The 11,920-nt window shown below is 38.9% G+C and overlaps 1 protein-coding gene across 1 annotated transcript in view; it reads left to right on the top strand.

Annotated features, from left to right (window-relative positions):
* The first annotated feature begins 624 nt into the window (after positions 1-624).
* Positions 625-11,920, top strand: part of MFSD2B (MFSD2 lysolipid transporter B, sphingolipid) — a 34,197-nt gene continuing 22,901 nt past the window's right edge. Inside the window, exons 1-3 of the mRNA XM_087716955.1 lie at positions 625-1,163; positions 8,289-8,414; positions 9,879-10,003. Of these exons, the coding sequence (XP_087573081.1) occupies positions 1,029-1,163; positions 8,289-8,414; positions 9,879-10,003 (386 nt within the window). The 5' untranslated portion in view covers positions 625-1,028. The remainder of the gene's footprint in view (positions 1,164-8,288; positions 8,415-9,878; positions 10,004-11,920) is intronic.

The following is an 11,920-nucleotide window of genomic DNA, read 5'->3' as shown; positions in this document are numbered from 1 at the left end:
CAAGTCGCCAGTCTCTCTCTCTCTCTCTCTCTCTCTCTCCCTCTCCCTCTCAGCCCAACCCACCTCACAGGGTTGTTGTTGGGCAAGTCGCCAGTCTCTCTCTCTCTCTCTCTCTCTCTCTCTCTCTCTCAGCCCAACCCACCTCACAGGGTTGTTGTTGGGCAAGTCGCCAGTCTCTCTCTCTCTCTCTCCCTCTCCCTCTCTCTCTCAGCCCAACCCACCTTGTTGTTGGGCAAGTCGCCAGTCTCTCTCTCTCTCTCAGCCCAACCCACCTCACAGGGTTGTTGTTGAAGGAAAATAGGAAGAGAGAGGTGTATTGGATATGTTCCTCACCTTATTTATAAAATAAAGGCGGAAGAAAAAAAAACTTTTAAAAAGCCCGTATATTTTAGTCCATTTATTCAATGTTAGGGTCACATATCACGGAACCACTACCGTAAAATGGTGTACTGTATTTTACCGTCAAGCCAGCCCTCGTGGCTTGCATTCCAGTCGTTGCAACCAGCGCCTTCCTGCAAATTTAGTTCCAAGATGAAATGCAATGAGCTGCGTACCTGCGCACCTCAGGCGGCAACTAACAAGTTGCTCCGTACAACGACAGGTTTGCGCCAACCAACCCAGCGTGTCCCGGTGGAGCAACATTCGGGTGCAGTGAAAGAACAGTGCCGGGCGGGCAGGCTGCGCTTTAAGGGAGAAGGGGATGGGGATGATTTGAGACTCGGGTGCAATGCATGGCTCCCGCACGGGGCTTTGCGCTTAAACTGGAAGCTGCAAAATGCAGGCTGTATCCTTGCCCAGAAGACGCGAGTCCGACACGAGGTGAGGCTGGTTTCCTTCTCCGCGGCACAGGAACATTCCGTGTCCTACTGAACGGGTCCGGAAGGCTCTGGACGAAGCTGTGGGAAAAGCGGCTGGCTTTTTTCAGTGTTCTCCACACAAGGCTCCCTCCTGCGATCGGTCCCGCCCCGGATTATCAAGTGCCGAAAAGCCGGTGGCAGAAATCTGGAGAGGCTACTGTCTAAACTGGGATGGCAGGTGTTGGAGCCAAAGATCCGCCGCGGGGGCAAGAAGGCAAGCTGCCTCCGAACCCTCCATTGCAAGACACCGGTCAATCCAGCCACTTTCAAGAGCCGGAGGAGTCGCTGGGGCGGTCGGTCGAAGGGGTGAGTCTCGCGGTCCTCCAGCTTGCGCCGTCCGGCTTCTTCAGGCATGTTCCCGCGCTATTGGGACAGGGGAGAACCTTAAAAGGTTTCGAAGGTGCTTCTCCGAATCCTTTCAAGACGGCGAAGGAGGCGGTGCAAATTCCTTAGTCCAGGAATCTTTGGAGTGCCCGTGACTTCTTAATATTTCATTTCCTAATATACTCATTTCCTTTGCTCGTGTCCACGTTTATACTTTACCTGTTACAGGTATAGGATTCTTCATTGGCCAAGTGTGATTTGACAAACTAAATAAAAAAATATATTGATGTCTTGGCGACTGCATGAGATTTACCATTGACTTTCTGCCCAATATTTCTTAGACTTATTGATCTGGCTCCTAGCTCCTGGTTCCTGGTGGTTTCCCCGTTCATGGACTTAAACAGTGCTTACCCTTTTGGGGAGTGCAGTAGCCAGTGGTCTCCAACCTTGGCAATCTTAAGTCTGGAGGACTTCAACTCCCAGAATTCCCCAGCCAGCTAAGCTGGCTGGGGAATTCTGGGAGTTGAAGTCCTCCAGACTTAAGATTGCCAAGGTTGGAGACCACTGCAGTAGACTACCCAGCTGGGCATCTGATAATAGGAGATAAGATATATGGAAAGAAAAGAGGTTGGTGGAATGATGGAATTCAAGTACAGTATCAAAACCCTTGTTCCTTTTAAGGGAGGCAAAAGCTTGGTCTTTTTTTTTTCACGATGCAGAACTAGATTGAAGTAGCTTTAGCTGTAAGAAGGTAAATTTTAGATAAACTTTAAAAAGTGATCAAACTACTGACAATGGAAGTATTTCAAACTGATGGTTTTCCTTGACCAGTGATCTGGCTGGCCCATCTGTTGTGGAGATGCCTTTTCAAGAGCAGGGCATTAGGCCCCCTTCATTTTGGTGGCATCATTTCCAAGGGGACTAAAACTATAAAGCTTACAGTGTCTTATAAGTCGTGACCCGTCAAAAGCGCGGAGGACAAAATTGCGCTCGACGAAAGCGCGCATGTGACGTCATCACAGCGCGACGAAAAAAATTAAAAATTGAAATAAAATTAAAATTAAAGCAAGCCGATTCACATAAAGGTAAGGGTTAGGTTAAGGGTTAGGGTTAGGTTAAGGGTTAGGGTCAGGTTTACAGCGTTAGCATTAGGTTTAGCGTTAGGTTAAGGGTTAGCGTTAGGTTTTTCGTTACGTTAACGGTTAGGTTTAGGGTTAGATTTAGGGTTAGGTTAAGGGTTAGGTTTAGGGTTAGGTTTAGGGTTAGGTTTGGGGGGGTTAGGGGAAGGTTTTAGCTTTATTTTTACATTTTTCGATCACAGCGCGATGTTTTCGTCGCGCTGTGATGACGTCAAATGCGCGCTTTCGTCGAGCGCGATTTTGTCCTCCGCGATTTTGTGGTGGAACCTCTATAAGTCACTCAACATATTAAACCAAGGTGAAATGAGCATATTTCGGCTTGGTGCAATATGTAACTCTAGGTATCCTCCTTCCAAAGGGTGCATTATGATGTTAGGGTTATTCCAGCTGAATAATACAGGCCACAAGGGATGTGTTTTTGGGAAGGAAAAAAAAGTAGAAATTTTCAGTCTGTTTTTCCCCCTCCATGATGGCAATAGATATTGGGATGAAGTTCATCCTGGAAATGATACAAAAACAAGTGTATCTTAAAACTTCAGAACTATAAAAGGTGAAAATCATTGCCTTTTTCAGGTATTTAACCAATAGAAACATGCTTTAAGTTAAACCTTGTATAGGTAATGATATTGGGGTAATCAGGTGAAGAAGTTTGTTTTTGGCTAAGCACAGTCATTATGATGCGTTCAACAAACTATGGTTACGTAAGCATGAACCAGGTCAGAGTCTATGATCTAGGCATAAGTTGGGAATTTCAGTGAATTATGTTAATAATTATGAGGAAGATGGTGTTATTTAGATCTCAGTCAGAGGGCTACAAAGAAAATTATACTGTATTGTAATTTAAAATATTCTTCTAAAACTGTTTTCAATAAGCTCTATTAGAATTACTAACTTCCAATTTCAAATAGGCAAACTAAGTAAATTATACATTTAAAACTCGTTTGCAACTTTTTTTTTAAAGTTGTCTTGGCATTGTGAGTTCCTGAAATACTTTCTTAAAGATGAATGCTCAAAGAAAGTGCCTGCAGGCATTGGTGATAAGACTTTTCTAGAATTTTATCTGACAGCTCCATATTCTGTTGTTCCTTCCAGCCTTGACTGGACTAGTCTGATAGTAATGAAGAACAGGAGTAGCTGCATTAGCAACTTATAATTAATGAATTATTCTTTATTTTATATTTTAAATGGAGTTCATTATTGTTATTCAGCTATAAAATTCAAATATACACACACATACAAAAACATACATTTTAGACCAATGCAGTTGTACTTTAAAACCTCTTTTGTTATTCATCACATTTCTGTTAGCCCATGGTGCTCTTTTCAATATACTCAGTAGTGGGGATTTATTCTCACACAAACTTGCTCCTTCCTTATTAGTTTGAGTGAGGGATGCCTTTTCAAATTGTACATAATTTCTTTGAAATTTCTGGCTGCCTTATGACAGGATTCTCACATTCCACAAAAATGTAAAATGGTTGATTTGGATTTATAATTTTGTGTACTCAAAATAAATATGAATATGATGAAACATATGGTGTTAATATGAAAAGTGTGGTGGAACAAACCTAGAATAAAATAGAATAGAATAGAATTTTTTATTGGCCAAGTGTGATTGGACACACAAGCAATTTGTCTTGCATATGTTTTCAGTGTGCATAAAAAGACAAGATACATTCGTCACGAATCATAAGGTACAACACTTAATGATAGTCATAGGATACAAATAAGCAATCAGGAAACAATATCAATATAAATCCTAAGGATACAAGCAACAAAGTTACAGTCATGCAGTCATAAGTGGAAGGAGATGGGTGATGGGAACGATGAGAAAACTAATAGTAATAGTAATGCAGCCTTAGTGAATAGTTTGACAGTGGTGAGGGAATTATTTGTTTAGCAGAGTAATGGCATTAGGGGGGGAAACTGTTCTTGTGTCTAGTTGTCTTGGTGTGCAGTACTTTATAGCATCGTTTTGAGGGTAGGAGTTGAAACAATTTATGTCCAGGATGCAAGGGTGTGTGTAAATATTTCATGGCCCTCTTTTTGATTTGTGCAATGTACAGGTCCTCAATGGAAGGCACGTTGGTAGTAATTGTTTTTTCTGCAGTTCTAACCTTGGTTTAATGCAAACTAGGATAATGACTGGCTCATGCTGAAGTTATCAAATGCTGGTGGTTTGGATTAATGCAATGTATGAAGCCAGAGCTACAATATCTGGTTCACAATTCTGTCCTAAATAGTGTTTTACTACAGTACTTCAAATAAATTATGCCAAACTATTGTGCTATACCATGCTTTGCTGAATAAATTAGTTGGATTCACAAAGCAACCAGCCATAGTTGAGCCAAAATTTCTGTGGCTAAGTAAGATTGTTAAGTGTGTCTTAGCCCACTTTATGGTTATTTCTGCCTGAGTTGTTAAGTGAACCACTCCATTGTACAGTTGGTAACACAGTTGTTAAGTAAATCTGGCTTCCCCATTGACTTTGCTTGTCAGAGTTTTGCAAAATGCGATCACGTGACCCTGGGCACTGCAATCATCATAAATATGAGCCAGTTACTAAGGGTCTGAATTTTGATCACATGACCATGGGGATACTGAATGGTCGTAAATGTGAAAAATGGTCATAAGTCAGTACCATTGTAACTTCAAATAGTCACTAAACAAACTGTTGTAAGTCGAATACTACCTATATTTGTCTGGACCCATCCATTATGATTTGTATATCACAACAAATGAGTTTCACACAACCTCTCAAACTACAAACAAGCAAATGCAAATTTTGAATAAATTCAAGATATAACCCCTAATTAATTGATTCATACATTGTGCTAAGGCTTCAAATTGTTGGTTTAGTGTTGGCTTAATATGTGGCACATACCTAAATCCTGCAATCTACAAATTCTGTGTGAGCCCATCCAATAGTGGTGTATTCACAAACTATGGTTCCTTACCATGTTATGTGAATCAATTAACATGTTTTACAAAGGGAAAACAATCTCTTTCACTAGTTACAATAGGAAAGTTCATGACATTCGAAGTAAAATAAATGACTATTTTCTGTCCTTTAAAAAAAGCTCTGAACTGAATGTCTGAGCTTTCTTGACTTACTCAGCCCATTTCAGGCCTGCTATAATATTGTTTTTCTGTCATCAGGGTAGGGATAAGTGAGGCTGATAATTATTTGTGAGACAGAATGTTGTTTGAGACTGAAAAATAACTTTAACCAGTAGGATTTAAGTGCTATGATAAGAGTTTGTATTAACTGTATTAGTGCATTTACTATTTCTTATATTCTTACCAAGGAACAAGAACAGATACCTGGTACAAAGCAGATGTTTCATTTTTTAATCTTGGCAGTCCATCACCTTGAGTGGGACTGATTTAAAAAAAAAAAGTTTGAAGTCTTCTTGTCTTTACTTGAATTTATCAGCAATTAACAATACAACAATGTGTACGTGTGTGTGCAGGTCATGGCGTATTCGGGTCTTTTCCCGTGTAAGATTGAGAGTATCTTCGCAACGTTTTGGTGAGGTCTCACTCGCCATCTTCAGGCTGGTGCCTTCGGCTTCATGCTTGTGCGAGCAAAGCGTGATCAGAGCTGCCGTCTTTCTATAAAATCTTACATTCTAGCCTTATTCTCTCATAGACCAATGTAAAATTTTATGTAATTGCCTGGATTGTGACCTGGTCTATTTTAATAAAAATTTCCACCAAAAAAGACTGAACCACTTTAAAAGAGACAAATGATTTCTTTACATTTATATTTCTTTACATTACCTATTTCTTTACATTTTTTCCAGTACGATGATTTTATATTAGAATCCATCATGTTCTGTTTCCTTGATGTTAAGTAACTTTTTAAAAAATACTTAAATGAGTTTTCCCTAATTTTGGCCAACGTTGACTCCAATGCTCTTTTATGTCAGTCATAAAATTAAAAGTAAAGGGACTTTTATATCTGATTCCCATTTTGCTTTTAACCTATTCAAAAAGTTTGTCCTCTCTTCCAATAGAATTATTTATATAGAATTATTTATTTATTTAGCAAATTGGCGTGTAATTCCCTAGCCCTGCTCATACCCTTTATAGGTAGTCCTTGACTTATAACCACAATTGAGCCCAAAATTTCTGTTGCTAAATGAAACATTGGTTAAGTTGATTTTGCCTCACTTTACGACTTTTCTTGTTATAGTTATTAGGGCAGTGTTTCTCAACCTTGGCCACTTGAAGATGTCTGGACTTCAACTCCCAGAATTCCCCAGCCAGCATTCGCTGGCTGGGGAATTCTGGGAGTTGAAATCCAGACATCTTCAATTGACCAAGGTTAAGAAACACTGTATTAGGGAATCACTGAAGTTATTAAGTTAATAATACAGTTGTCAGTGGAATCAGGCTTCCCCATTGACTTTGTCAGAAAGTCGCAAAAGGACCCCAGAACATTGCAACTGTCATAAATATGAGTCAGTAGCCAAGCATCTGAATTTTGATTACGTGACCATGGAGATGGTGCAATGGTCATAAGTGTGAAAAACCATCAAAGGGCACTTTTTTCAGTGCCGTTCTAATTTTAAACAGCCACTAAATGAATAGTTGTAAGTCAAGTACTACCTGTATGGCCCATTCCCTTTCAGTTTTCAATTTATTAAGTTTACATCCTATATTTTAATTAAAAATAATATTCTGCACTATAAACGTCAGGTATATTTCTTGTGTGTCACTAATTTTCTTCAGATTGGCTTTTTAGGTATTATTTTATGGCTCATAGTATTTTCTTTTCTGCAGTTGCCTCAATGCTCCAGTTGCTTATCCCAGTCGGCAAGGCAATGCCATGCAAACAAGTTTCTTTTCCTAGAGCAGAACAACGTATGCTGCGTCTGTGCAGGAGCCATCACATGTGGCCCTGCCTGAACTTCTCTCAATGCACAGCATAAAAGGAAAACTTCAATAACAGTTTTGAAAACAGGCACAAGAAAACATGTTTCAGACAGTCTAGATTAACTTTCCTGTCATTGGTGAAGCACATTAGGTACAGCTCAGTGGTGGGATTCTAAAATCTTTACTACTGGTTCTGTGGGCATGGCTTGGTGGGCATGGCAGGGGAAGGATACTGTAAAATCTCCATTCCCTCCCCACTCCATGGGAAGGTTACTGCAAAATCCCCATTCCCTCCCGATCAGCTGGGACTCGGGAGGCAGAGAATAGATGGTTGTGGGGCCAGTCAGAGGTGGTATTTACAGGTTCTCAGAACTACTCAAGAGTTCCACTACTGATTCTCCGGAACTGGTCAGAACCTGCTGAATACCACCTCTGGTACAGCCTCACAAAATGAAATGAAAAAGAAGAGGATGGAGATTTTTTTTTTTCTGAAGGATCCAAACTGGATTAGTCATTGGGACCAGACCACCTTTGGGTCCGATCCAGAATGGACCCTAATTCCAACATTATTCTAGGACATATATGTTTTTTTCTGGACTATTATAAAGCCATATCAGGATAATCTAGCATATCAGGAACAATATTAGGATAATCTAGCATATTTAAAATAATATTCAGAGTAACTTTACTTTTATAACTTTTATTTATTTATTTCTGCCTTACATAAATAGCACTCCAGTGAAAATTAAAATTACTTAATACCCATTTAACTAAGTACAAGGGATTTTACTGTGGGGAGGGCCAGTTGGATGATCATAGCAACAGAAAATATTAAATCCTCGAAATGTATTACAGTATTGGTAAGATCCATTCCAGAATTCATGAGCCAGTTTTTAAGATATTCAGTTCTTTTCGTCAATCTAAAAGTTAAACAAGGTAAAACCAAAAGGAAGAAGGGAAATGAGGAATGATTTGACAGCGGTCATAAAGTCTTTATATTGCATTACGTAGAAGGAGGCCTCAACTTTATATTGAATCATGTCCTGAACTTTCAAGAAATTCTTTGGTCTTTTCCTCACCTTTTCAGCTTGCTCATGAAGACAAACTCTCTGTGTGCAGCAAACTATGCTATGGCATTGGAGGTGCTCCAAATCAGGTTGCGAGCAGTGCCACCTCGTTCTTTCTGCAAATTTACCTCTTGGATATTGCTCGGGTAAGCATTTTCGGAAGTCTAAGCACCAGGGGTGGGTTTCTCGCCCCGTTCCAACCAGTTCGGGGCCGGCAGCGTCCTCGTGCACGTGTGCGGTGCACGCATGCGTACTAGCATCTGCGCGACGCTCCAGCTGCTCCTGGACGATTGCGCAGGCGCTGTATGCGTCCTGCGCATGCGTGGAAGCGCAGAACTCGTCAAAACTGGGTAAGGACCGCGGGCGGGCGGGCGCGCCCTTCGCCGTTCCCGGAAGTTACTTACTTCCGGGTTCGGTGACCAACCGGTTCGCAGGGACCGCCGCGAACTGGTTGAAACCCACCCCTGCTAAGCACCCTCAAATTCCAAGTTTAAGCTTTAGATTTATTCATTTAAGAAAAAAAATATAGTATATGGCCACCCAACTCACTCTCAGGGGCTCCCGGTATCTTATAAAGATATTGCCATGGTTGGTCATGTCATGTGTGATAACTTAACATTTAATTCAGTTTATTCAATTTTTCTCTGGATTCCATACTCAGAGAAGAAAAGCCATGGAAAGCAATTAAGATATGGATGGTTAGTTTATATTATTTTAGCAAAAAAAAAAAATTTCCACAATTTGTTTTGCACTGCTTCCTATAACGAGCTGATTATTATAAAAGTGAGTTTTTGATTCATAGAAACTATTTTATTTATTTATATCCCACCTTTCCTATTTTATAAATAACTCAAGGTGGTAAACATAGCTAATACTCCTTTTTCCTCCTATTTTCTGCACAACAACCCTGTGATGTAACTTTAGCTGAGAGAGAGTGACTGGCCCAAAGTCACCCAGCCAGATTTCATGCTTAAAGTGGAATTAGAACACACCGTTTCCTGGTTTGTAGGACAGCATCTTAACACATAGACCAAACTATCATCTCAATGTTCTCCGCATTTAGCGTTCCCCATCATTCAGAGAGCAGAGGGAGGTTCACTCTTGATCTAATAAGGGAAAATCTTTTTTGAATCATCTGTCACTGTCGGTGCCTTCATGGACCAATCATGTAATTTTCATACCAGCAATATTGGTTTTCATTGTATTTTTCTGTAACCTTCGTCCAATATTTTGAAAAACTACCTCTAAAATCTATGGAGTGTGGATTATATGACATCACACACACACAAAATCAAATGAAATTGTTTATGAAGCACAGTTCAAGGTTTGCTGTCCTATTTCAGAGACAATAAACATGATAACTCTTTGGTGACCATTAGTTACAATTAAAATATGGCATGATGCAATATTTATTTAAATATGTGGAGCAAATTCCAGATGAATAAAATTATTTCAAATGAACTAAAGTTTCTCATAGGACATTGTAGTCAAAAATGTCCATGCTTTATACAGGGCAAAATATTGTGATTTGGGCAAGTTATTTAGCACTGATGGCTTTTTTAGATAAGTACGTTGGACTTCAGATAACTGCTGCTTGGGTTTTTTTCCAGATCCCACCATTCCAGGCCTCCTTGGTGCAGATCCTTGGCAGAGCATGTGGAGCAGCTGCAGATCCTCTTGCAGGCTTTTTTATTAATCGGACCAAAGCAACCAGATTTGGGCAACTCATGCCTTGGTAAGCAAAGCTAATATCTTTTTCTTCTTTGTTGATGGCTTAGGAGTTTTTTTAATGCATTCATTCACTTGCATAGTCTCCAGTCCGGGTACACGTCTTTGAATCTATTTGGCCTGGTTCATACACCACGCTAAAACTACATTGGTTGCTTCATCTAAAACACTAAGAATAAATCGTTTAGAAATGACTATAACTTTTGACCAATGGGTAAGCTAGAACAGAACAGAATGGAATAGAGAATGGAATTAGACTAGAGTAGAACAGAACAGAATAGAATGTGAATGGAATAGAGAATGAAATTAGAGTACAGTATAACAGAACAGAGCAGAGCAGAACAAAACAGAATAGAATAGAGTAGAATATAGAATGGAATATAGAATGGAATTATCCTAGACATAATAGAATATTACAAGGCGCATCCAGAAAAACAAATGGTACTGGTTTTCCTTGATGCACAAAAAGCATTTGACAATGTAATTTGGAAATTTAGAATAACACTATTAAACAGGATGAAATTCAGAGGAAATTTTTAAAAATGATAGAAAAATTTTATAACAGTCAGGCAGCCAAAGTTCTGATGAACGGAGAACTAACAGAGAAGATCGAAATACAAAAGGGAGTCAGACAGGGATGCCCCCTCTCTCCTTTGCTGTTTATATTAACCATAGAAATTTTATTAAATGAAATTAGGAAGGACCAGGAAATAAAAGGTTTGAGACTCAAAAACGAAGAATATAAGGCCCAAGCTTATGCCGATGACTTAGTATTTGTTCTAGAAGTCCATTAGAATCCAGTCTGAAATTAATTGAAAAATTAGAAGAATATGGCGAAGTGGCAGGATTAAAAATCAATAAAGTCAAAACAAAAATGATAATCAAGAATATGACAAAAAAGCAAGAAGAGGAACTAGAATTAGCAACCAGAATGCAAATAACTAAGAAAGTGAAATACTTGGGAATCTGGGTGTCTGAAAAATGTTACACAATTAAGGATGATAATTATAATAAACTAGTGACACAAATAAAGAAAGATTTAGAAAGCTAGAAAAATATTCAGCTATCACTAATGGAACGTATAGCCACAGTCAAAATGAATATTTTACCAACAACCTTATTCTTGTTGCAAGCCGCACCTATTAACCCGGGTAAAACTTTCTTTCAAGAATTAAACAAAATAACTGCTAGGTTCATTTGGCAAGGACGAAAAGCAAGGATTAAACTAAAGTCAATGCAAGATAGCAAGGAGAGGGGAGGTTTAGCATTACCAAATTGGGAATTATACACATTAGCAGTAACAATTACATGGGTGAAAGATTGGATAGAGCTAAAGAATAAAAGAATTTTGATCTTAAAAGGCCATGATTGCAAGCAGGTTGGCATACATTCCTATTGGATGATAAAAATAAAATGCACAAATACTTTCAAAAACATTTAATTAGAAGAGTATTATTGCAAAACTGGCTCAAAATCAAAAAAATCCACTATTTGAAAATCTTGAATTGGCTATCACTGACAGAAAGGACGATCCATCCAAATTTTATAGCTATGAATAAAATGCTAAGATACAGGGACATAATTGACGGACAGGGAAATTTAAAAACAATTAAAGAATTGGCAGAACAAAACATGAAAGTTGACTGGCTAATCTACTTGCAAATCAAAACTAAACACAATAATGACACTAAAATATATGACATCGAAACAGAACCACACGAATTGGATAAAATAATTCATAGCTCGGATAGAAAGATGATAGGGAGAATATATAAATTTCTCCTGAAGCATAAAATGGAAAAGGAAATCGTGAAAGAACAAATGATAAAATGGGTACAGAACTTTGGCTATAATATTGAATTGGATAAATGGGAAAAAATTTGGGGAACAAATTTAAAAGTGACACTATCAGTTGCATACAAGG

Source organism: Thamnophis sirtalis, unplaced genomic scaffold (genome assembly GCF_051295495.1).
Source record: "Thamnophis sirtalis isolate CommonGarterSnake01/CBP01778 unplaced genomic scaffold, rThaSir2_p1.2 scaffold_5, whole genome shotgun sequence".
NCBI lineage: Eukaryota > Metazoa > Chordata > Lepidosauria > Squamata > Natricidae > Thamnophis > Thamnophis sirtalis.
This window is presented reverse-complemented; position numbering and strand designations above follow the sequence as displayed.